Source organism: Engystomops pustulosus, chromosome 1, assembly GCF_040894005.1.
Source record: "Engystomops pustulosus chromosome 1, aEngPut4.maternal, whole genome shotgun sequence".
NCBI classification, from domain to species: Eukaryota; Metazoa; Chordata; class Amphibia; order Anura; family Leptodactylidae; genus Engystomops; species Engystomops pustulosus.
Genome location: NC_092411.1, coordinates 171,062,123 through 171,086,635, shown reverse-complemented (window position 1 = coordinate 171,086,635; position 24,513 = coordinate 171,062,123). Strand labels below are relative to the sequence as shown.

General features: G+C 40.9%; 1 protein-coding gene across 4 annotated transcripts in view; it reads left to right on the top strand.

Annotated features, from left to right (window-relative positions):
• The first annotated feature begins 318 nt into the window (after nucleotides 1-318).
• Nucleotides 319-24,513, top strand: part of RANBP3 (RAN binding protein 3) — a 144,081-nt gene continuing 119,886 nt past the window's right edge. For all 4 annotated transcript variants that reach the window (XM_072113867.1, XM_072113866.1, XM_072113864.1 and 1 more), the window contains exon 1: nucleotides 319-477. In XM_072113867.1, coding sequence (XP_071969968.1) covers nucleotides 456-477 — 22 coding nt within the window. In that variant the 5' untranslated portion in view covers nucleotides 319-455. The remainder of the gene's footprint in view (nucleotides 478-24,513) is intronic.

The window sequence follows — 24,513 nt, the reverse complement described above, 5'->3', positions numbered from 1 at the left end:
TCCTTTGCATTGTTTTTGGTTTGAAGAACATTTCATTCAATGCTTCAAAGTCAGAGAACAGATTTCCCTTAGACCCCATAAGTTTTGCCTGTGATGTATTAATGGACAACAACAAATGCTAGTTTGCCGATTTATCACAGTTGCTTATGGTTTGTATGTATTATTACCATCTATAGGAATGACAGCTAGGAATATATTTACACCACACATGATACATTTACTATTACACAAAGACCAATGCAAAGAAAAAAAAACAGTGTGACACACTCCGCACATGCGCACTAGGGCAAATAAGGACCATCCGGCCAAAAGCGTTTCGAGCATGCGCAATTAATTACGCTCAGTGTGGCGAATTAAGAGAGTCTGTTGCTGTGCATGGTTTGGGTTCCCGCCCAACACCGCCCCTGACTGTGAAAGCGGCCGCTGGGCATTGTGGGAGCGGCTCAGGCGGTAAAATGGAGGATTTGGCGAACGAAGGTAAGTGGAGTTAAACCAGATTTGGGATATTTATGCAGCAGTTGATGAATGGTTTCTTACGAAGAGGTGTCTGTTGATGTACAACGGCTCGTCTTCATCGAATGCGGGGGGAGCAGTCTTGAAACTGGGGGCGCGGCTCAGGGGAGACTCAGGTCTGATGAGGGCCTATGCTGTCACGAGCCTTTTGCGCTATTTATTTCGCTTTTCCAGGGCTGCTCGTTTCCCATTCATGCGTTGTAGACTGTGTTGTCGGAGTCTTCATGGAACAGAGCTTCCGGTGTTTTCCGCCGGACATGGGTGTTCTGTTCAAGCTTTGCAGCGTGGTGAGGACAGTAGCTCACCTAGAACAACCATGCAAAGGCTTATTTGTGTTGTGGGTGAGAATGTAGCATATCCCTTAAAGTTACCAGTGGTTGAGAGCAATGTATGCTGCAGTGCAAAAGTGCTTGAGAGACAGTGTAACAGTCTGTAAAGCCAGATCAGAGGGGTTAGGGTAGCCCTTCAGGCTCATTAATATAGTTTTAATTTTAACTCCAGTTCCACTAAAATGGTCTCCAACTCCAGTCCTGTTTTCCCATTTACTCTGGCAGTACTGAGATAAATGCACGCATTCCTTCCCATTGCCTCTAGCAAAGGAGATTCACTACTGTGTATGTAAATTAAAATGAAACGCACTTTCATCTCAGCCAAGATGCAGCACCTATGCCAATAGGCCACATGTGGCCTGTCAAGCCATGAGTTGTGGTGTGTGTCCATTCTTTTGGGTCCTCTCCTGCTGCTCTGTATCCTGACTTCTGACAGTGGTTGTATGTATTGAGGTAAGGACACAAGCAGATTGCCCATGGTAATGTTAATAAGTGCTAAGTACTTATCAGCTTCACTGTCCTTTCCTGTCAGCTCTGCTTTAGGTCCTGATCCCAGCGTATACAACCAGTGTGTGACACTAGGTTGAGCAGCACGTGGAAGGGAGGAGAAGTTGAAGTGGATAGAGGACATTTTGAGAGTCCTCATTCCATTCCCCCCTGATCACCGTAGTTATCTAGTTGTACTTGCATTTGTTCATGTCTTGATGCAATGTATGTAAATCTCTTATTGCTTGTACAGCAACATGTAAATAATGGTCCTCAATACATAAATAAAATCGTGGTCTGATAAATGGGCAGCAAACAAATTGATGTAGATGGGTTAGAATCCTATCTCTTGAATACTGCTTTTTTTGTTATCTTGATTTTTTGATAGAGAATATTTAACCCCTTACTGACATGTAACGTAATAGTACGTCGCATGCGGGTGCATTGAGAGGGCTCTTGGGCCGAGCCCTCTCCATAGCCGGTAAGTTTTTGCTGCATATTGCAGCAAAGGCTTACCAGTAACACCCGCGATTGTTGCCAGCAGCATGACAGCCTTGGGTCTTCCGAAGACCCTAGGCTGCTTCGTGTTAACCTATTCATTACAATGTGCTGTACGATAAGCACATTGTAATGAATGAGGAGGAAAATCCCCATATACTGTCATACTGTACTATGGCAGTATATGATAGGATCGTATAGACAACCTAGGGCAGTGGTGGGCACCCGAGGCATCACCCAAGTACACCAGACAAGACTTAAAGAATCTTCCTGCAGTTCCAAGCAATTTAAAAAAAAATGCTGCTTTCAGTCATATTTTGATACTTGCTTCTCTACTTGGGACTGTAGGAAGAGGGAGACAGGGCCGAATTATCTTTGGAGGACCTCCTGCTGGCCTCACAATTCTCTGTGTACAGAGGGACACTGGAAAGAAGCTAAAATGATGGAAATTTTCCATCTTTCTACTGTGTTGCTGTCCTCAGGAGGCCAATCTGATTGAAAGTTGTTGAACATGGAGCAATAAGTTACTGCATTAATTTTTGCTTGGCACCTCGCGATAATAAGCATGGTTTTGGATTGCAGTTTGGGCACTCGGCCTCTAAAAGGTTTGCCATCACTGACCTAGGGAGTCTGAAAAATAGTAAAAATAGAAAGTTAAAAAAAAAGATAATAAAAAAGCCTAAACTCAAATGACCCCCATTTCCCTAGCACTGATATAAATATAAATAAACAGTAAAAATCAAACACATTGAGTATTGATGCGTCCAAAAATGCCCGATCTATCAAAAGTGAACACAAGGTTGTACAGTCCAAAAAAATTATAACATTGTAAATGTCATCAAAAGCCGCAAAAAACGACAACTCCCAAAGCTCTGTATATCTAACGATAAAAAGTTATTTGCGCCAGAAGATGGCAAAATCCCCCCAAATTTGTACATGGGGTTTTTATAATGTTTTCATATATTTACAAAAATTATACCTATACAAATTTGGTATCCCCGTAATTGTACCTACCCAAAGAATAAAGTAGACCTGTTATTTGGGGCGCACAGTGAAATCCGTAAAATCCAAGCCCACAAGAAAATTGCACAAATGTGTTTTTTTTTTTTTTTTTATTTTATTTTATATACCAATTTCACTGCAGTTGGAACTTTTTTTTCCCCTGCTTCCCAGTACAGGGCATGGAATATTAAATACCACCATTTTGAAGTCTAATTTGTTATGCAGATAATAAGCCATAACACAGCTCTGTACATGGAAAAATAAAAAAGTTATAGATTTTTGGAAGTGGGCAGTGAAAAATGAAAACGCAAAAACGAAAAAGGGCTGCGTCGGGAAGGGGTTAACCAGTTGCCTACCTCTGTGTGACTATTTGTTGCAGCGGTAGGCAGTCAACTGAGTCTCAGTATGTATACAGCAGCTTTTTAACCCCTTAGTGACCACCCTTACGGATTTCGCCGTTGGTCACACAGGGGTCTTAGGCTAGGCTGACGGGCATCTCCATCGGCCTAACCTAAGGTCTGCACGGGCCCTCAGTGCAGGGGAGAGCAGTGCCCAGCTAAGACCCTGCTCTAACAGTCCGTATCTGAACTCCTCCGATCCGGCTGTTATTCCGTTAGATCCTGCGGACAATGTTGTGACCACGGGATCTACATACCTTCAGAGGGAGGGTGCTTCCCCATGATGCGGTCTTCATAGCCGGACACCTAATGAAGGTCTCCGGGTCTGCCATTGGAATTCGCCTGATCAATCCAGCCAGTAGCTGCCTGTCAGCCTATGCAGATGCATAGGCTGACACTTCTAATGCTCTGCAATACATGGTTATTGCAGTGCATTAGTATGAAATAGTGAGCACATGATATCTAGTTCATATGATAGTATTGGAAAAATAAAAAAGTAAAAAAAAAATAAAAATTTTCATTTAATGTTCCAAAAGCCCCTAACACAAATAAAACAATAAGTAAAAAAAACACAACCTATTAGTTATCACTGCGTCCCAAAATTCCCAATCTGTAAAAATGTAGAAACGGTTATTCCCGGCGGTGAACCTCGTAACTGAGAAATGCTTTCAAACGTCCTAACTGGCACTTTTTTGCCCTTTAGCAACACATAAAAAATGGCGTCAGCTCTGGCCCTTTCTGTGGGTGGGGTCGTGGGCGCAGCGTCAGCCCTGGCTAACTCTGGGTGGTTGGGGGTCTGGGGCCGGCGTCGGCCCCAAATAGTACTATAATTGTCCCAAGAAGTTACAAAAACAGGGGCTGTAACAATTTTTTTTCTATAGACATCTATAATAATCTTTATTTATGTAGCGCTTTACAAATCATAGGGGACATATACAAATAAAATAAGACAATACAGGGTAAAAACATAGTCCTATGGAACAAAAGTCTATTAACACTATATACACTCACCGGCCACTTTAATAGGTACACCATGCTAGTAACGGGTTGGACCCCCTTTTGCCTTAAGAACTGCCTCAATTCTTCGTGGCATAGATTCAACAAGGTGCTGGAAGCATTCCTCAGATTTGATGGCTGCACATCCATGATGCGAATCTCCCGTTCCACCACATCCCAAAGATGCTCTATTGGATTGAGATCTGGTGACTGTGGAGGCCATTTGAGTACAGTGAACTCATTGTCATGTTCAAGAAACCAGTCTGAGATGATTCCAGCTTTATGACATGGCGCATTATCCTGTTGAAAGTAGCCATCAGATGTTGGGTACATTGTGGTCATAAAGGGATGGACATGGTCAGCAACAATACTCGCAGGTAGGCTGTGGCGTTGCAACGATGCTCAATTGGTACCAAGTGGTCCAAAGAGTGCCAAGAAAATATTCCCCACACCATGACACCACCACCACCAGCCTGAACCGTTGATACAAGGAAGGATGGATCCATGCTTTCATGTTGTTGACGCCAAATTCTGACCCTACCATCCGAATGTCGCAGCAGAAATCGAGACTCATCAGACCAGGCAACGTTTTTCCAATCTTCTACTGTCCAATTTCGATGAGCTTGTGCAAATTGTAGCCTCAGTTTCCTGTTCTTAGCTGAAAGGAGTGGCACCCGGTGTGGTCTTCTGCTGCTGTAGCCCATCTGCCTCAAAGTTCGACGTACTGTGCGTTCAGAGATGCTCTTCTGCCTACCTTGGTTGTAACGGGTGGCGATTTGAGTCACTGTTGCCTTTCTATCAGCTCGAACCAGTCTGCCCATTCTCCTCTGACCTCTGGCATCAACAAGGCATTTCCGCCCACAGAACTGCCGCTCACTGGATGTTTTTTCTTTTTCGGACCATTCTCTGTAAACCCTAGAGATGGTTGTGCGTGAAAATCCCAGTAGATCAGCAGTTTCTGAAATACTCAGACCAGCCCCTCTGGCACCAACAACCATGCCACGTTCAAAGGCACTCAAATCACCTTTCTTCCCCATACTGATGCTCGGTTTGAACTGCAGGAGATTGTCTTGACCATGTCTACATGCCTAAATGCACTGAGTTGCCGCCATGTGATTGGCTGATTAGAAATTAAGTGTTAACGAGCAGTTGGACAGGTGTACCTAATAAAGTGGCCGGTGAGTGTACGACTAGGAGTTGTATATTTGTATTACTGAAAATTTCATACTCCTCCTCGGCTGAGATTACTCCTCAAAAATGGTGAGAGGAGTATTATTACCCTTATGGAAAAATGTTAGTGCGACCTCTGTTGGTAATATTGTGTTTCCAACAGGTTAAAGGGGTTTTTCCATGAACACAAGTTAGGCCCTATCCACAGGTGCCTATCCCTGTGTAACACTGCTGGGGCTGTTTTAGCATTAGGAGCTGCTTACGTTAGTAAGTTTTTGAGGGTGACAGGTCCTCTTTAAGCTCTGCTCACTTAGACTAAATGGCGTCCTTACGCTTATTACGTTTTTTACCAAGAGCTCGGCACCCAGACAATCTCACTGCCATAAATTACTTGTGCTTGGGCACCTCATCCACACAGACAATGCATACTGTTGTTAAAATCCCATAACTTTTGATGCAGGGCCGGTTCTAGACAAAGTGGGGCCCTGGGCAAAACTAAAAGTGGGGCCCCAAAATAAAACTATTTTATGACCAGTCAGTCAGCAAGAGGCTCCCTTTTGTATGGTAAAACAAACTGTAATATGGGAAAACTTTGCAGGAGATAGATAGGGAAATTGATGGGCAGCACGGTGGCTCAGTGGTTGGCACTACAGCCTTGCAGTGCTGATCAACATCTGCAAAGAGTTTGTATGTTCTCTGTGTTTGCGTTGGTTTCCTCCGGTTTCCTCCCACACTCCAAAACATACTAGTAGGTTGATTAGATTGTGAGCCCCATGGGGACAGGGACTGATCTGGCAAGCACAGTGCAGCGATGCGTAATCTGTGTGCTCTATATAAAGAATTATTAATTATTATGATAAATATGAAACTTCTAGATTCAGAACTATAAAGTAGATTATATATACAGTAGATGGATATGAGAGATAAATACAGTAGAAGAGAAATATAAGATTGATTAATAAATAGAGGATAAAGCAAGATAGATAACCAGACAGATGATAAGCATCTTCACCAAGAATTCAACCAAGGGGTAGTAACACTCACTGCCAGGCATTTCTGGATATTTTGTCGCGTTATTGACCAGAGCAATTTTTACAATTTTGACGTTTAAAAATAAAATCAAAAATTACAGCAGAAAGAATTAAAGAAAACCCAACAAACCACATATTTTCTGAAAGCAGACACTTGCCCCATTTTCAAAATTGCATTAAAGAGTTTATAGACCTAGGCGCCTTCATGCAATTTTGATTCAAACTGAAGCATTTTATAATAAATACTTAAAATTTGACTTTTACCTTCACATCTCCTAAATGTAATAGATGGACAAGTGTAGAGTTAACAAAGGTCCCATCTTGATATGTCCACGTAATATCACTAAAACTGTAATAACTAGATATCTGCTTTTCATCTACAAATTTTAAGACCATCACAACCTGCAAAATATAGCAAAACAGAATAAAAAGTAAAGGCGCCATAAAACCTATGTAATTTTGAAAGCCGACAACCAGACGATGCATTTGGCAATTAACTTTCAAAATTTCCTATAAAATATATACAAATCCAGAATACTTGTATAAAGAAAATATACTTTCCTATAACATAATAATATGTGAGATCATACATACACCACATGTGTATATTCATCAAAATATGCAGCAAAGGGAACGTTAAATCCACAGGGGACACCAAACTATTTTTGTTGAAAATTGCACTGAGCTTCATGGTAACCCAAATAAATAACTATATAACCATAAACCAAGCTAATGCGATAACAAAAGTCACGTTTAGATGTGCGCCATTGTATTATCCGCACAATAGCACAACCCTCCGCGCTTCATAAGAATTTGAGTGAGAATGTCATAACATGGGTGTAAGTAATGGAGGATGGTGTGAAATAAAAACTTTATTCCAGAACATTTTTGGTGTTACATATAGCTTTATGGACATGTTCTGGGTTGCGGTGTTAATATATAATGGCGAGATTAGGCGGAAAGGATCGAATGTTCATCGTATCAGTTTTTTTTTTTCCGAAAATTGACTATCACTAAATAAAAGGCAATAAGAGAGAAAGTGTGTTCTTAGATAGTTCTGCATAGAGATTTGTGTCGCATGAAAGTCTCCAAAATCTGACAAAAATGCGGTCCATGACCCTTAGTAAGCCCCATAAAGTGAATATTTCCATTATCTGTGAGGTGCAGCAGCTCCTGTGTGCAGCAAATTCTCCCTGTAGCCTTATGGCTAAGAATCTGGAGGGGGGGGTACATTTCAGAGGGCTGTATCTTTGGCTCTGTGACCCATAGAACCTCACTTCTTTTTTCCTATGAAAGAATAATCTCCTCTTTTATATGAAAATGTCAGGAAAACTGAGCTATTAACTGTTAAACTGCTGTTGGGAGTGATTTTTATATATAAAAATGCCACCTGATATTCTCACTTTAAACCTGAATATCTCTGGATCCATGGCACCTAGACACAAAATTCAAGATTAATTTGAAAAAAGATTCTCCCCTTCCAGGGGGCCCTGGGCATTTTCCCACTTTGTCTACCCATAGCGCCGGCCCTGTTTTGATGGTACAATGTCACAACCATGCAGTTGCTTCCAATCAGGTTACCTCCCTGCCTCTCACCCCATACCAAACTTGGGGTGTCTAGGCCTAACATAAGGGTTATTTTTGCAATTGGAGCGGATTTACATGCAGCTAGGCTATTAATACACAGGTCATGAGGTTAACTCAACTCTTTTCTGACTAAAGACTCATATTTATGAATTATATCCGTATTATGGGCACTTATGATATGTCTATCTGTTTGGGTTTTTGACGGGAAAGCAACACACAAGCCTTCTTTTGATCTGTTCTTCTCAGCAGATAGGCTTGCAACGGTGTAAATGCACACACTTGGTGTGCAAACAGGCTTTCTCCCAACCTGTTGCCACAAAGCGACCTTCTGGGGTGGTCAGACTGAAACAAAAGGAAAAGAAAAATGTATAACTAGTGCAAAGGTAGCACTAACATTTTTCTAGAAGGGTAATAATACTCCTCTTACTATTTTTGAGGAGTATTTTTAGCCGAGGAGGAGTATGAAATTTTCAATAATACAAATGTTTAACTAATAGCCGTATATAATGTTGATAGACACTATTTAAATAAGAAAATCATGTGTCAGTATCTTCCTTGTTTAAATAGAAAATTGGGGCAGTTATAGTGATGTTACATCATGCATTGACCAGACTGGAGTTGATCGCACCAACCCCCCCCCCCAAGACCTCCCACCACCAGACTGTGGCTAATGCTGCTGAACAAAACGTCCAGTCTGCGGCTAAAGCTCATTGTATCCCCCCATGTGACCAGACTGCAGCTAACGCACACTATGTCCCCCCCCCCCTTCCTGTGACCAGATTGCGGCTAACGCACACTGTATCCCTATCCCCAAGTGACCAGACTGTGGCAGCTGATGCTGAGCCCCCATAGCCAGACTGCAGCTAACACTGCAAATCCATGATGGTTGCTTTGTAAAATGCTTTTTTTAAAGAGAAATTTTAGTAAAAATATTTTTTTGGTGTCTCTGTTGGGTGGGGGCATTTTTTTTTTTTTTTTTTTTTTATTAACGTGTTTATACAGTTCCATGTCACATACACCTCATGCCACCTCAGCACCTGCCAGACATGCAGTCTTATCTAACATACATGTCTTCCCTGACCATACTACTATCATATCCACTCCTGTCAAGTCCCCTCACCTCCATACACATGTATGCACACAGTACCTCTACAAGTTCTACTTGCAGGAAGCCATTACAGCTCTACTTCCTGTGAGGAGACTGCATAGTAAGCCACGCCCCTTTCCCTGAGGCTCCACCTTTCCAGTGACATCACTGCTACCCGGAGCAGATCCATTCTAGACTCTACCAATGGTGTAGTGTGTGCTGAGCAGTGCCGGCCGTGCTGTGATATTATTTTTAATTCCCACTCGGCCCACGCACTACAGGGGGTGAGGCTTGGTGAGGCGTTAATGCGATCTCTGAACTGGTGTAATATCACATTTATCATTAGTATTTAGTGACTCTTTGGGGTAAATGGGGTGGGGGGGACTGACTGCACTTTTGAATATTAACCTGGTGTGTTCAGTTTTTCATGCATGTGTTGCAAGGAGATCCGATGTGAACATGCACAACAAAAACCAATGTCACTCTTTGAGTAATCACTTTGAGGACACTTTAACAGTTGATAACTCCAGTTTCCTGACACCTAGAAACACAAATTTATATAAAAGAGAAGATTCTCCTCGTTTATAGGGAAAGAACCAGTCTCTACGTGCCAATGAGCCAAAGATATAGCCATTTAAAGTGTGCCCCACTTCCAGATATCCATCAGAGAATCAGGACGATGCTGCACAGAGGAGCTGCTTGCACCTCTCAGATAACTTTATATACAGGCCGTCCCCTACTTAGGCACACGCGACTTACAGACAACCCATAGTTACAGACAGACCCCTCTGACCTCTGGTGAAGCTTGCTGAATGGTTTACTATAGTCCCAGACTGATACACCAAACAGTATGTGGGGGTGGCCGTAGGGCAAAACACACCACCTCCCTTCCTAGAAATATATACCCCTATCAAATATGATTAAATAATCAAATACCAATAGATGGTTATCAAAATTCAATAAACTTTATTAATATGTCAAAAAAGCTTCCCGTAGGGATAAAATATGGGAACACAGAGACAACAAACAGACTAACATACAATGCACAAAACCCGGATAATGGTAAGTTAAGAAGTGGTATTATCGCTCATGATACATAGCTACTGTTAGCAAGGACCTTATCCGTCCTAGTAAATTGCATTCAGTGCAAAATCTCCTGATACAATTGCATACCTATATACCTCATTGGTCTGAGGAGCCACCAAGGAACAAAAAGGATATGGGAATCAATGGATAAACCACTAATGTAAAATGTATACAGACCGCAGTGATGTGCAGGGACCCCGACACGTGTTTCGCCTCCAAGGCTTCTTCTAGGGGAAGTCCCAGACTGCAATGATCAGCTGTAAGGTGTCTGTAATGAAGCTTTATTGATAATCCTTGGTCCCATTACAGCAAAAAAATGTTTACACTCCAATTGACACTGGGGCCAAATTTTTTTTTTTTTTGTCTGGATCTACAATTAAAAAATATACACAATATGCCCTGTGATCCGACCGCAAATCAGAAACCTAAGGTCAGACACACACATGGCTAAGTTATTTACTCAGTAAATACAATTGTGCGCTTCTAAAAGTGACCTTTGTTATCTCATTAGCTTGGTTTATCACTTTACATTCTTGGAGCGCTGCTACTTTCTTTAGCTTGGTTTATGAATGTTTTTTTTTTTATTTGGGTTACCAATGTATAAAGTGAGTGTATAAAATCTGTGTAAGGCTGCATTCACACACATGTATGGGGTACGTATATGCGGCCGATATACGTGCCCCATACACTTCTATGGGCTCACGGCGCCCTACGGGAGCGGTACGGTGCAGCACACGTGCGGCACCTTACCGATCCGTAGCCCGGGAAAAGATAGGACATGTCCTATCTTTTCCCGTATTACGGCGCTGTGGCCATATATCGCTATGGAGAGGGGCGGGGGTGAGCTGAGCTCACCACCTCCTCCTCTCCCCGCGCTGCCATGTGCCCGCAGTGCTACGGTGCGGCGGGCACACGGCAGCGTGCATGTAGCCTAAAGCCCAGTTGAAATCATTGGAAAAAATTTTTGTGTCCATGTAGATTTAGGACCTCTCACCCATTGTCACAGAGACCAAGAAAGTTCTGTCTGGGATTACAATGATAAAATATACAGTTCCGACTTGCATACAAATTCAACTTAAGAACAAACCTCCGGACCCTATCTTGTACGTAGACCAGGGACTGCCTGTACTTTATACGTTAATTAATTTTGATGAGGGATGATAACTAATGTTCATGTTATTAACCCTCTTCTATTCAGAACAGTCTGAGAACGCAGTTGCTCTCTCGTAGCCTTGTATTTTGTGATAATTTTTTACGGAAATTGAGTGAAATGATGAACATTTGATCCTCTTCACCTAATGTGGCTACATGTGGAGCACTTCAAAAAGTGCCCTTTGTTTTCTCAATAGCTTGGTTTGTGGCTTTATTAGGGTTACTGTTGTATAAGGGAGCATATAATAATATACCGTATATACTCGAGTATAAGCCGAGACACCTAATTTTACCATCAAACTGGGAAAACCTATTGACTCGAGTATAAGCAGAGGGTGGGACATGCATTGGTCACAGACCCACCCAGTATGTAGCCAGCCTGCCCCCAGAAAACTTATATACTCACCCGCCGGTGGCCCCGACGTGCCACGCTGCTCCCCCGATGTCCGCTCGGGTCCTCTTCTGGCTTCTGCCCCCGTTTTCTTTCTTCTCTAACTTTGTGCTGGGCGCCGCCATTGTTCTCTCCCGGATGGCGCTTAGTATGACACGCCGCTGCTGACGTCATACTAGGCGCCGCCTGGGAGATAAACATGGACAGAAGACGGCTGCAGAAGCCAGAGGAGGAGCAGCGCTGCACGTCAGGGCCACCGGAGGGTGAGATATAAGTTTATTATTTTTTAAATATTTTTTTATGACTCGTGTATAAGCAGAGGGGACGTTTTTCAGCACATTTTTTGTGCTGAAAAACTCGGCTTGTACACGAGTATATACGGTATGTGTGAAGCTCAGTGGAATTTTCTACACAAAATGTTTCGTGTCACGTGACCGGCGGGTCTCAACGGGTTAAACAGAGCTGCTGCGTCTAATTATACCCATTACAGCTCTGGACAGAACCACCAGTCACAGGCATTTCACCTGTAACTGAAGCTCTTATGAATGCTTCACTTACAGGGGAAAACTTGTAAAAAAGGAAAAAATAAAATTAAATAAAAAGTGAAAATGTCCCCCAGGGGTCTTTTATGACCTAATGCACACATAAAAAAATGTAATATTCATAAAAATTCAATGACCTTTCCCCATATAATAAAAAAAAAAAACAATCCCCAGCTACACTAGAAAAAGCATTGCCATAGTAGCCCCGTTTGCCCGAGACTATACATATATCAAAACGACTGAAACAAAATAGGGAATTCATTAACCACTTGACACCGCAGCCCTTTTTCGTTTTTGTGTTTTCATTTTTCACTTTGCACCTTCAAAAATCTAACTTTTTAATTTTTCCATGTACAGAGCTTTGTTATGGCTTATTTTCTGCGTAACAAATTAGGCTTCAAAATGGTGGTATTTAATATTCCATGGCATGTACTGGGAAGCGGGGAAAAAAATTCTAAATGCAGTGAAATTGGTAAAAAAAAAATGCATTTGTGCCGTATTCTTGTGGGCTTGGATTTTACGGATTTCACTGAATGCCCCAAATGACATGTCTACTTTATTCTTCGGGTCTGTACGATTACAGGGATACTAAATTTGTATAGGTTTTATGTTTTCATACATTTTACAAAAATTACAACCTCAAATACTATGGGATTTTGCCATCTTCTGGCGCTAAAACAGTTTTTTTTATACTTTGGTGTACAGAGCTTTGGGAGGTGTCGTTTTTTTGTGGCTTTTTATGATGTTTATAATGTTATAATTTTTAGGACTGTATGACCTTTTGATCACTTAATATAGAATTTATTTTTTAATGGCAAAAAAAGTGACATTTTTGACTTTAGCGCTATTTTCCGTTACAGGGTAAAACCCAGTGAACAACCGTTTTTATATTCTGATCGGGCATTTTCGGACGCGGCGATTCCTAATGTGTTTATGATTTTTACTGTTTATTTATATTTACCGTATATACTGGAGTATAAGCTTACCCAAGTATAAGCAGAGGCCCCTAATTTTACCACAAAAACCTGGTTAAAGCTACATTTTTTTAAGTGGGTATAAGCAGAGTTTGGGTTTTCAGCACATTTCTTTTGTGCTGAAAAACTAGGCTTATACTCGAGTGTGTGTATATAAATCTCTCTCAGTTCTAGGAAAAGGGGGTGATTTGAGTTTTTATGATTTATTTTTTTTTTTACTATTTTTCAGACTCCCTAGTGTACTTTAACCCTAGGTTGTCTATACGATCCTATCATATACTGCCATACTACAGATTTTAGATTTTACTCCTCATTAATGAATGGGCTAACCCGAAGATGCCTCGAGTCTTTGGAAGACCCGAGGCTGCCATGGCGATGGATTGCCGTTCCCTGATGACGTCACTCAGATTCTGATTCTTTCTGAAGCTGTCAATCAGCGGGAAAACATCCACAATCGGTGCCGGCATCGGTCGCGGGTCTTGCGGTAAGCCTTTGCTGCAATTCTTGCCAGCTATGGAGAGGGCTCAGCCCTCTACATGCACCCAGTATGTGGCGTAGTAGTACGTCACATGTCGGTAAGGTGTTAATGATGTTAGTTTTGAAAATTAAAAAAATACTATAAATTACAAAAACTTTTCTACTTTTGGGGAAAATTTTTTTTTAAATGAAAATGTTTAAACTTTTATTACCTTTGTAACTAGTTCTGTGTCTTAAAAAAAATAAATGCGCAAAAAATATTAAAGGAAACCTGTCACCAGGGAGCTCATTTTCACTAAAGACAGATTGTAAAAACCCATGACACCTGCAGTGCAAAAATGCCTCTCTGCCTTTTCTAAGCATTTGCATAACTATATAATTGTGTGTTATAACTTACTCTTGCATCCTGACAAAATCCTGGGGTAGTTCCAGAGGCTGGACTTTGGTTTGGATGCATTTGAAAAAACATGTGACTTGTCTGAGCTGCAGACTGCCTCCATCTTTGTGCTCCTGTTCAGTTCCTCCCTCCCACCATACTGTGACCTCTGAGAAGGAACCGGAGGAAGAGTTGTACAGGATCACAGGGGGCCAAGCTCTGAGGAGTGAGTAACATAAAAGCCACATGTTATTTTTTTTTTTTTAAATGCATCCAAACCAAAGTCCAGCCCCTGTGACTGCCCCAGGATATTGGCAGGATACACGAGTAAGTTATAACACACAATTATATTGTAATGCAAATGCATAGACAAGGCAGATTTGCAATGCAGGTGTAATAAGCTTCTGCAACCGGTCTCTATTAGAAATGCGGTACCTGGTGACAGGTTCCCTTTTAAGGTAGCATGCAAAAAAAAAAAAAGTTATGGCCCGGCGCATACGAAAATTCGCTAAAAATGGCTGGTCACTAGAGCTTTTTCAGGCCGGGTCACTAAGGAGTTACATCCATTGGAGGGGCGGAATGTTTATATGATAAATTCTTGTAGATGCTGTGTATTGTATCTTAACCCCTTCCCGCCGCAGCCCTTTTTTTGTTTTTGCGTTTTCATTTTTCACTCCCCACCTTCAAAAATCTATAACTTTTTTATTTTTCCATGTACAGAGCTGTGTTATGGCTTCTTTTCTGCGTAACAAATTGCACTTTATCATGACGGTATTTAATATTTTATGCTGTGTACTGGGAAGCGGGGAAAAAAATTCCAAATGCAGTGAAATCAACCAGTGAGCCCCAAGCACCGGCACCCGAATGTGACGTATTACTTAATGTTTGTAAGGGGTTAACACTTTGAGCTGAAAAACAGATATTTAGTTATTTCAAAGATTTGATTTATTTTAGGTCCTTGTATTAACAACAATACATAGGCACACCAGCACCCTTGTACCAGTATAGAAACCACCAAACCTGACAGTTATAAGTACATGAGATAGCTTGACTTGTCGGGCCTGGTTCTTCAGCCTTATATCTCCATGTGGAAATTGAGGGTGTGGTACAAAAAGCTGGCTGCCACATCATGCAGATAGCCCTGTATAATGCATACGTGTTAGGCTACATTCACACGATGTATGCCCGCCGTACCGTTTGCGATGAACGCTGCTCACCCCCGCCCCTCTTCATAGGAAGATACAGCGCACGTCGCCGTATCACGGGAAAAGATAAGTAATGTCCTATCTTTTCCCGGGCTACGGAGCGGTACGGTGCCGAACGCGTGCGGCACCGTACCGCTCCCATACAGGGGCGTGAGCCCATAGAAGTGTATGGGGGACGTATATTGCCCGTACATACGTCGGCCATATATACTTCCCCCATACATGTGTGTGAATGTAGCCTTACACTGATGTGCAGGCCAGAGGGCAACTTTCCTGGATTTTCAAGAGGTGGTCATCAAGAATTTTTCATTTTGGAGACCAGGAAGGGGGCAATGTCAGTACTTCTGGAAGTGAGGCCACCATTGTAGAACTTTCCAGGAGAAGTTTTCACAATGCACTATGCATTATACATTTTCTTTGAGGTCCACCTGTGGGGTTAAAATGCCAATTTCACCCCTAGATTAATTCATGGAGGGGTGTAGTTTTCAAAATGGGGTCAGTTCTCAGGGAATATAAAAATCCTTAAGGGCATCCAGATGCTTCACGATGCCAAAAAAGACCCTGCTGTGGGCCCTACCTGTAAATGTTTTCAAATCTCTGGAAAATCTGACAACTTGCTACTAAAACTATAAACCTTCTGACAAAATAGAAATAGAAACAAAAGGTTTCTACTGATAATGTTGTGGTATAACTTTTTGTCTAAAAAGTAAAACATTTGAAACTTTGAATTTTTTTTTTTTTTAAATTTTTACTAAATTATTGAATTTTTACCCCCCAAAAAAACTAATCAGCAAAATTATACTACTTGGATAAAATAAAATCTCAAAATCATAGGGATATGTTAACCCCTTCACGCTCCGTGACGGATATATCCGCCATGGAGCTGTGAAGGTTGTATGAAGAAGGCTCACAGGCTGAGCCTTCTTCATACAGAGATGGGCTTTGCTGCATATCGCAGCAAAGACCCATCACTATCACCTGCGGTCTGTGTTTGCACCGATAGCGGGTGTTAACCTTTTCTTTGCCGCCGGCAAAGTCGCCGGCGGCACCTTAAATTTGGCGGCGCCGCCATCTTGCCTCCAATCGACGCTCCCCCGAACGTCATCGGGGGGCGGCGATCGGTTGCCATGGTAGCCTCGGGTCTTCGTTTGACCCGAGGATACATGGCTTCTGCATATCCATTACAATGAGCCTGTGGCTCATTGTAATGTATAGTGAGCAGAAATGCCATATACTGCGATACAGTAGTATTGCAGTATATGGCAGGAGCGATCAGACCATCTAGGGTTAATGTACCCTAGAGGGTCTAAGAAATAGTGGAAAAAAAAGAAAAAAAAAAGTTTAAAAATGTAAAAAAATAATAAAATATTAAAAGTTCAAATCACCCCCCTTTCCCTAGAACTGATATAAAATATAATAAATAGTAAAAATCACAGACACATTAGGTATCGCCGCGTCCCAAAATGCCCGATCTATCAAAATATAAAAACGGTTATTGACGGCGGTGACTTCCGGAACGGCAAATGGCGCCACACACAGCTCCATGCGCCAAAGTATGAAAAAGTTATTTGCGTCAGAAGATGGCAAAATTTTTTTTTTCTTTTTTGTACACATTCGTTTAATTTTTGAAAATGTATTAAAACACAATAAAACCTGTATAAATTTGGTATCACCGCGATCGTACCGAACCAAAGAATAAAGTAGAGGTGTTATTTGGAGCGCAGAGTGAAAGTTGTAAAAACTGAGCCCACAAGAACATGACGCACATGCAGTTTTTTTCAATTTTTCCACATTTGGAATTTTTTTTTGCGGCTTCCCACTACATGGCATGGAATAATAAATAACATCATGGGAAAGTAAAATTTGTTATGCACAAAATAAGGCCTCACACAGCTCTGCACACGGAAAAATGAAAAAGTTATGGTTTTTTGAAGATGGAGAGCGAGAAATTTGCGAAAATACCCTGCGTCCTTAAGGGGTTAATGTGTTGAAAAGTTATTGCTAGAGGAAGAGACACTGGTCTGATTAAAATAATCTATTAAAGGGCTGTACCTTGACGTACAAACTGGAATATTCTTTAACTGGTATACTTGATTGGTCTTGTATTTATTATATATTATGAATTTTGTTATGTTGTATTTCTATTCATGGTGTTGCACTTTTTTTTGCACATAGCAATTTATGTGCATTATTACTATTCTCATATGTATCAAGTTTTGATGTAATGTTTTGCTATCATGATGTATTCACTATTTCCTACTGTATCACAATTTTTTTTTTAACTATAGTAATTCATATAAGTAATCTTTCCCTTACTATTGTAGTCTGCATTATACACTTTTCATGTATTTTTGTGCTTTTAAATACTTATCTTAATAGTGCCATTAAACTTTGTTTTGTCTCTTTTTGTTCACATGTGATCACTGGGTGTTGGCTCACTGCATGTCACATTCATTCATTTCAGTTTTATAACATTAATTTTCATCTTTATTGCATCAGTGTTTATCATTCGTCAACAACTGCTACAGTTTCTTATTTTTTTATGTACAATTTACCTTTGTAAGCACTAGCACTTTCAATTGTATTGTTATGGTAGCCTTGGTGATTTGGTCCCGTGAGTCTTTGTTGCGCTTTGTTGTTACTGCACACTCGAGGGTAGTCTTGCGATAGGCATGTCATCCTTTGAGGTCCAATAATGTCACAGCATTGGTGTTCTCGCGGGTCAGATACTGGTATTCACGACGGGCGTTGGTTTCCGGTGCATGGAGATGGCTCAATTAAAAAAAAAAAAAAAAACCTTATTCAGTAAAAAAAAATAGAGCAATAAATCAATAAAAATGGCCATAATCCCCAAAACATGTACCGTATTTTCCGGGCCATTAGGCGCACCGGAATATAATGCGCATCAGTCCGATGCGCCTTATATATGTAATAATTCCATATATAAGGCGCATCGGACTATAAGGCGCAGGGTCCGGGGGCGTGGCGGAGGTCCGGGGGCGGAGCGGAGACCCGACGAGAAGAGACGCGACCCGAAGACGAGACGCGGCGACGTGGGGAAGGTGAGTAGGGAAGGTGAGGGGGAGGTGGAGGAGGGCAGCGGACCATACTTACAAAGGTCCCCGCTACCGGAGACAGGAGATCTCCAGCGGGAACTGCAGACCGACGCGGCAGAAGTTGTTTGTGCCGCGTGGTCTGCAGTTCCCGCTGGAGATCTGCTGTCTCCGGTAGCGGGGACCTTTTGTAAGTATGGTCCGCTGCCCTCATATAGGGCGCACCGGACTATAAGGCGCACTTTGGATTTCCATGGAAATCCAAGGCTTTTATGTGCGCCTTATAGTCCGGAAAATACGGTAAAGAGACTAAATCATAACACAAACCCCACATATGTAGTATCACGGCATCCGTAACAACCCATAGAATAAAAGTAAAAATTATTGAACCCGCACGATAAAAGCCGTTAAAAAAAAACTTTTACAAACCTGCCAAAAATTATGATTTTTACCTATTGAATCCCCCCAAAAATGCAATAAACAGTGAGCAAAAAAACCTCTGTACTCCAAAATAATACTGTTGCAAAGTCATGCAACAAGTCCTGCAAAACACAAGCCATCGACCAGCACCGTAGCCAAAAAAGTAAAAATGTTATACCACTTGGAAGACTGTGATGCAAAAATGATAGATTTTTCCCCACGTTAGGTTTTTATTTGGCAAATTTAGTAAAACGTAAGAAAAAATATAAATGTATGGTATCCCTGCAATCATATTGGCCCATAGAATAAAGATGGTGAACACCTAAAAAAAAAAACAACAACAATAGGGATACCAACCCAAAATGGTAACACTGGTAAAAGCATCTCATCCCACAAAAAAAAAAAAAAAATTGCCATCATATGGCCCCAATAAAGAAAAAGCTAAAATTGTATAGCCTTACAAAAGGAGCTAATGAGGAAACTAAAATCCTGACAGCTGCAGGTCCCTCCATCCCTTCTATGTCTCGCTGTGCGCCCATAAAACAAGAAACTACCACATGTGGGGGGTCTCTGTACTCGGGAGAAATTGCATAACAAATTGTAAAGTGGGATTTCTCATTTTTTTTTCTTTAAGAAATGTGTACATTTTATGGCTTAATGCACATATAACCAGCAATATTTGACCATTCTGAATTTCTCCTCCATTTTGATTCAATTACTATGAAGATCTCAAGGCGTTAACAATCTTCCTTAAAGTTGTTTCTGATAGTTTGAGGGCTGCAGATTTGAAAATGGGTTGAATATAAAGGGGTATTTGATGTTAAATCTGTAAAAATTTCATTCAAAACAGTAATTATACCCAAAATAGTCAATTCTGAAAATACGGAAAATGGATATTCAAGTTGTAAGCCGCGTGATAGCGAAATAAATTATCTAGACATTTAAAAAGTTCTGAAAATGTAAAGTAGACATTCAGTGTTATTCAACAACTTATTTAGGTGGTAAACCTATTTGCCTGAAAGCTCAATGATTTTGAGAACTTTTTAAAAAAAATTCATTTTTTTTTCTTAAGTTTTGCGTTTATTTACAAAATAAATTTGCCAAAATTTACCACTAAAATGAGGTACAACATGTGAGGAAAAAACAATCTCAGAATCGCTTTGATAGGTAACAGTGTTCAAAAGTTTTAACCATATAAAGCAACACATGGCAGAATCCAAAAAATTGATATTTTGTCCCACTTGAAATAATTAATAAAATCTCATGAATAAGCTTTAGACCCTCACACTTATTTATTTTTACATTGTATCTCATCACGCAAATAAGCCTCATACGTTCGCATTACCAAAAAATTAAACTTGTACAGTGTGACAATACAAATCTGCTGTGAATGGCGCTGCTTCCATCTTATGCCCGTGTATATCAGTACACTTGGAAGAAATTGGGCATCAAATGTTGCAGAGCGTTTCATCATTTAATTTATTGTGAAATGGTCAGTTTTGGCCTAAATTTATTTTCCAAAATAAATTCCAAAGGTTTCTAAATTGCAGGTCCATATTGTTTTAACCCATGTGAAACACTTAAAGGGTTAATAGACTTAATAGTAGTTGTTTTACGTACGTTGAGGGGTGAAGTTTCCATAGTGGGGTAATTTATAGGGTTTTACTATTATTCAGGCCTTTCAAAGTCACTTGAAAGCTGAGTTGTCCCTCAAAATGTGAGTTTTGTCAATTTTCATGAAAATGAGAAATGCTACTTCGTTTTAACCCATTCATTACAATGTGCTATTAGCACATTGTAATGATGGAGGAGGAAAATCTCCATATACTGCCATACTGTAGTATGCCAGTATATGATAGTATCGATCAGACAACCGAGGGTTAAAGTACTCTAGGGAGTCTGAAAAATAGTAAAAGTAAAAATAAAGTTTAAAAAAGCCTAAAAATTCAAATCACCCCCCTTTCCCTAGAACTGATATAAATATTAATAAAAACACAAAATCATAAACTCTTTGGGCTTTTTCGGACGTGGCAATATCTAATCTATCAAAATATAATAACGGTTTTTCAACACGTTTAACCCCATAGCAGAAAATGGCGCCCAAATTCGAAAATGGCACTTTTTTGCCATTTTGAAAAATATCAAAAAAATCAATAAAAGGTAATGAAAAGATCGCACAGTCCTAAAAATTATAGCAATGAAAACGCAATCAAAAGTCGCAAAAAATTACACCACCCACAGCTCTATACACAAGTATGAAAAAGTTATTGGCGCCAGAAGATGGAAAAATTGTAAATGTATAAAAACATTATAAAACCTATAGAAATTTGTTATCCGCATGATCCCACCGACCCAAAGAATAAAGTAGACCCGTCATTTGTGGCGCACAGTGAAGGCCTTTGAAATCAAACCCACAAGAAAATGTCACAAATGCGGTTTTTCACCATTTTCACTGCATTTGAGTTTTTTTTCCCGCTTCCCAGTACACGGCATGGAATATTAAATACTGTTACTATGAAGTGCAATTTGTTACGCAAAAAATAAGCCATCACACCGCTCTTTATGTGGAAAAATAAAAAAAAAGTTATAGATTTTTGAAGGTGGGGAGTAAAAAATGGATTTGAAAAAACTAAAAAGGGCAAAGTCGTTAAGGGGTTAAAGTGTTCTGAAGTTATAACCAATTATCGTGACACATGTCAGATTTGAAAAATAGTCTGGTCATTGAGCTGAAAACTCGTGTCAGTGATAAGGGCTTAAAGGAAATCTACCATTTTAACTTTAATCATTATGAGCCAAACAACTTGAGAATGCTTTGGTTGCACTGATGGAGAAGCTTATTTTGTTTAATCCCTGAGCTGAGTGGTTTTGCTGAACAAACAATTATAACATTCAGGATCTTGGGAAAGCTGGATTGTTTTCAGCCTATATGTTAAACAGAGCTGTCTGCACTGTCCATACAGGACTAATCAACTTAAGCTGGATCACTCGTGCACAGCAGATGGGGGATGGTGCAGCGATCGATTACTTCTGCCTGTCAAACACAGTGATTACATCATTCTCTTGAGCAGTGCATAATGTGAGAGGAAAAGCACCGCAGCCAGGCACAGAAGTGACAGAGCTTCATCATCTTTTTTATAATTGTATTTTCAGCAAAACCACTCAGCTCAGAGATGAGTATTCTCAAAGTATGTTTGGTTCTTAATGCATCAAATGAAATGGTAGATTTTTTTTTTTATAGAAGTAATGGCAGTGTGGTGCCAAAAAAATGTCATTAAAGGGAACCTGTCACCAGGGACCTCATTTTTCACTAAACACAGATTCTAAAAGCCCATGACACCTGCAGTGCAAACATGCCTCTCTGCCTTTTCTAAGCATTTGCATCACTATATAATTGTGTGTTATAACTTGCTTTTGTATCCTGACAAAATCCTGGGGTACTTCCAGAGGCTGGACTTTGGTTTGGATGCATTTCAAAAAAACATGTGACTTGTCTGAGCTGCAGGCTGCCTCCTGTACGGCTTATCCCTCCCCCACTGATGTCAGGCTGACCAGGCTGTTACCTCTGAGAAGAAGCAAGAGGGAGGAGCTTTGCACTGCACGTGTAATAAGCTTCTGCAACCTGTCTTTAGTGAAAAATTAGGTCCCTGGTGACAGGTTCCCTTTAAGAAAAGGACTCAAGTCCATGATGTTCTCCGTTATTTCTTGTTCATGTTTCAATGTTCAAGTTTTGTTTTCAATTTAAAAAATATACTTGCATCATCTAATTGCAACCATAGTCTCATGCAGGTCACACCCCCTGTAATTGTAGAACGTGTAGTTTAAAAAATAAGAATTAAATCCAGATGATGTTAATAAACAGATTTAAGTATTGACAGACTAAGCGTTTCGACGCTCGGCTGGCATCTTCATCAGGTCAAAAATGCTAAAAGTTATCCTCGCTGAGGGCTTTGACTTTTCTTAGGGCATTATCCACCCAAACAACACTTTTACGAACAGTATGTTCTCCAAAAAGGTCTACATGAACAGCTGTTTAGACTTTAGGCATCTATTACCGTCCCTGGCTAAATAACCCTTCGTATCATTTTTCCAATTAAAGTTTTTTAAATAACTAGTAACTTTTACTAAAATGTTATAAATAAGGGCACCATGGTGGCATAGCACTTCTTCTGCCTTGCAGTGCTGGAGTCTTGGGTTCTAGTCCCACCCAGGTCAACATCTGCAAAGAGTTTGTATGTTCTCTCCGTGTTTGCATGGGTTTCCTCCGGGTACTGAGGTTTCCTCCCACTTTCCGAAACATACTGGTAGGTTGTTTGATTGTGAGCCCCATGTCATGCTTTGTGCAGTGCTGCGTAATCTGTGTGCTATATAAATAAAGAATTATTTATAATATGTCCAGCATTATTCAAAAGAATTTGAAAGAATAGCTTGGAGCAACACACCTTTAAACAACAAGTAGGAATTCTTGAAGCCTGATTTAAAGAGGACCTGTCACCTAATTTATCGGCACTAGGAGCTGCTTACTAAAGTAAGCAGCTCCCCTAGTGCTTGATCAAACGCCGCAGTGTTAGATTGATAGCGTTACCGGAAACCTCCGGTAACTCTATCTAACACTGTGGCGGGGGAAAAGTGTAATTGTCGGACAGCTCGCAAAGCTGTCCGACGTATTCATGAGGGGGCGGGGTTGGGGCGTGGCTAGGGGCGGTGACTGTTGCCTAGCACGCGGCAGTCACTGCCAGCCTATGGAGCGAGCAGGGCAGTCCGGGGAAGAGGCAGCGCCTCGGACCTCCCCCTCATGAATGCATCGCGTTTGATCAAGCACTTTAGTACTTTAGTAAGCAGCTCCTAGTGCGGAAAATTTAGGTGACAGGTCCTAAATACAGGCAGTCCCCGGGTTACATACAAGATAGGGTCTGTAGGTTTGTTCTTAAGATGAATTTGTATGCAAGTCGGAACTGTATATTTTATCATTGTAATCCCAGACAGAACTTTTTTGGTCTCTGTGACAATGGGTGAGAGGTCCTAAATCTACATGGACACAAAATTTTTTTCCAATGATTTCAACTGGGCTTTAGGCTACATGCACACTGCCGTGTGCCCGCCGCACTGTAGCACGGCAGGCGCAGGGAGAGGAGCAGGAGGTGGTGAGCGCAGCTCACCCCCGCCCCTCTCCATAGCGATATATGGCCGCGGCGCCGTAATACGGGAAAAGATAGGACATGTCCTATCTTTTCCCGGGCTACGGATCGGTAAGGTGCCGCACGTGTGCTACACAGTACCGCTCCCGTAGGGCGCCGTGAGCCCATAGAAGTGTATGGGGGACGTATATCGGCCACATATACGTCCCCCATACATGTGTGTGAATGCAGCCTTACACAGATTTTATACATTGGTAACCCAAATTTAAAAAAAACTAAATATTCATAAACCAAGCTAAAGAAAGTAGCAGCGCTCCAAGAATGTAAAGTGATAAACCAAGCTAATGAGATAACAAAGGTCACTTTTAGAAGCGCACAATTGTATTTACTGAGTAAATAACTTAGCCATGTGTGTGTCTGACCTTAGGTTTCTGATTTGCGGTCGGATCACAGGGCATATTGCGTATTATTGTGAATATAGGTAAAACATTCAATTTTAGGATGTTATGTATAGGAAATCTATACAATTTTTTTTAATTTTATTACCACTCTCAGTACTTTTTTAATGTTGTTCATGATGATGCCAAAGCAACAACGTTGATTTG